Source organism: Etheostoma spectabile, chromosome 3, assembly GCF_008692095.1.
Source record: "Etheostoma spectabile isolate EspeVRDwgs_2016 chromosome 3, UIUC_Espe_1.0, whole genome shotgun sequence".
Lineage (NCBI taxonomy): Eukaryota > Metazoa > Chordata > Actinopteri > Perciformes > Percidae > Etheostoma > Etheostoma spectabile.
Window position 1 is genome coordinate 1,134,450 of NC_045735.1, and position 2,070 is coordinate 1,136,519.

At 43.2% G+C, this 2,070-nt stretch overlaps 1 protein-coding gene across 4 annotated transcripts in view; it reads right to left on the minus strand.

Moving 5' to 3' along the window:
* The window catches only part of pak4 (p21 protein (Cdc42/Rac)-activated kinase 4), a 36,274-nt gene that overhangs the window by 16,174 nt on the left and 18,030 nt on the right, over positions 1-2,070 (minus strand). For 3 of the 4 annotated variants that reach the window (XR_004331439.1, XM_032512058.1, XM_032512057.1), the window contains exon 2: positions 539-775. Coding sequence is in view for 3 of the 4 variants with exons in the window: in XM_032512058.1 (XP_032367949.1) it covers positions 539-739 (201 nt within the window). In the remaining variant the exon portion in view is untranslated. Of the gene's footprint in view, positions 1-538; positions 776-1,418; positions 1,438-2,070 lie in introns of those variants that run through there. The other variant, XM_032512060.1, reaches the window with a different exon arrangement.

Here is a 2,070-nt window from a genome sequence, read left to right on the forward strand (position 1 = left end):
AAGAAAGAAAGAAAGAAAGAAAGAAAGAAATTTAGCTTGTGAAGTTGAAGTCACTGCTGTGAGCGGGGCGAAATTTGTGCAAGGGGGGGCACGAGTGGGAAGATTTTGATGGACCGCAGAATGGATTTTTTCAATGTTGGAGCGTTGCATTTTCTCCTGAGCATGAGTTTGCAGCCCGCCCGAGGCCGTCGCTGCGTTACTGCAGCGAAGTACGTGGGTCGGTCATCCAGCAGACGTTTTAATGGTGACGCTCCGGGGCATGAAGGAAGGGTGAGCGCCGTTCATCTAATAAACAAACTGCTTTTTTTCTTGTTTTGGAGCGTGAGAGTGATGGGCGAGTTGAGTGGAGCGAGGTAAAATCTGAGTTGAGCGCAGTGCGATATTGAGCGGGGGAGCGGAAATTCTCTCAGCTCCACGCCGCTCATATGCTCTAGTGAGCATAGTAGTTAAGTTATAATTGAGTCAACGAGCAGCTTGTTTTAAATTCACAAACTAATAATTCACAACATTGATTTTCATTATTTTTCGCTTATCCCACCTTGCGTGGCTCTACAGTAGTGATGACAGTCACGTCGATGAAGGGTTTGGGCCTTTTGGCCGTGTCTTCGATGAGCGACTGCCATTGCCGCGGCAACCCGACAAACTTCTGCTCATGCTCGTCAAAGTCTGTGTGTACGCGATGCTCGAAGTTGGATGGAGCGGAGATCTGGATGCGAGACTTCTTCTTTTTGGTGAACATGATGGCGGCTGTGGCAGCTACAGCCGAGCATCAGACCTGCAGGGAGGAAGGAGAAAAGAGAGGCGGGTAAGCAGGAAAAATGCAAATGTAAAAAGTGACATATGTCAAACATACCACACATGCATGTAGACAGGCATAGAAAGCAACTTCTTTACTTTTAAAAATTCATTCAAGGGAACATTGAAATACACCTTGCCCAGACAGTATATAAAATATATTGATCAACATTTAAAATAAGCTTGGAAAGGCTGGTGTGTGTTTCCATATCAAGTGCCACCCATGTTTGACACAGAATAAATTATATTTAAACCACATATTGCAAAATTTCAGCAACTAACTGACAGCTTATGAAGCGGTAACCAAACTGGGGTAGATTAAATAAATAAAAAAAGTCCTTATTCGCAAAACTCTGTTGTATTGGATATGTTGTTCTACTTGTATTGTTGTTGTCATGAATCCTGCAAAAAAAAAGATTTTCAGTTTTAATATGAAAGCTTCCATTATTGCATTCTTAAATGCAGTTTTTCCCACTGCATGAGTAGAAAGAGAAGCACCAAGTGCAACATTACCATCCCATCGTAAAAACAAACATCTATTGTGGCTGGCTGGAAGAAAAACTTGTAGGAGTAGTTGTGGAATATTTCTGAATTTACTAACTATCCTGCAAAGCACTGCTCACCATGTTTGGCTTTAGTCTGAATAGTCTCTCTCTCTCAACCTTGCTGCTTTGTCAGTGGGTATCTAAAAAGACACTCCCCCAGTAGTCAAACAGAGGATTGTTGGTGATCAGTGTTATAAGCTGGACAGGCCCTGCCGGGCAGCTGACCAGAGGGACTACAGGAATGCTGTGGGCCTTTTAAATTCTGCCAGATTCTGCTCTTCTTGTTTTTCTACAAAATACTGTACCAAAGAACAAAAAACAAGGGGAAGTCAAAAAACAAGGCAATGAAAAAGATGCAGAGCTGTGAGGACCAGAGGGTGGGTGAGTGCAAGGGCGATCTGGGCTAGTCATGGGTTAGAGGCCATGAGTCATGCTGCCGAGCTTACAGTCTGCAGCGTTAATAAAGCCTTTCCCAGCAGGAGTGTTTGAAGCTTGAAGTCTAGCAGGAGACGCCCAGGAACACACTGAAAGAAGTGAGGTTCACGGCACCAACACAGAGCTTCAACACAACACTAAAACCAAAGGAATCAGGATACATTTAGGGCTGGGTTTCGCCAATGACTTCCCAAAATCAATTTGATTCTGATTTACAAGGTCCCAATTTGATTTACAATTCCATTCAATATCAATTAGGTTAGGGAAATTTTAGTTACAACACCAATTTAGCTTG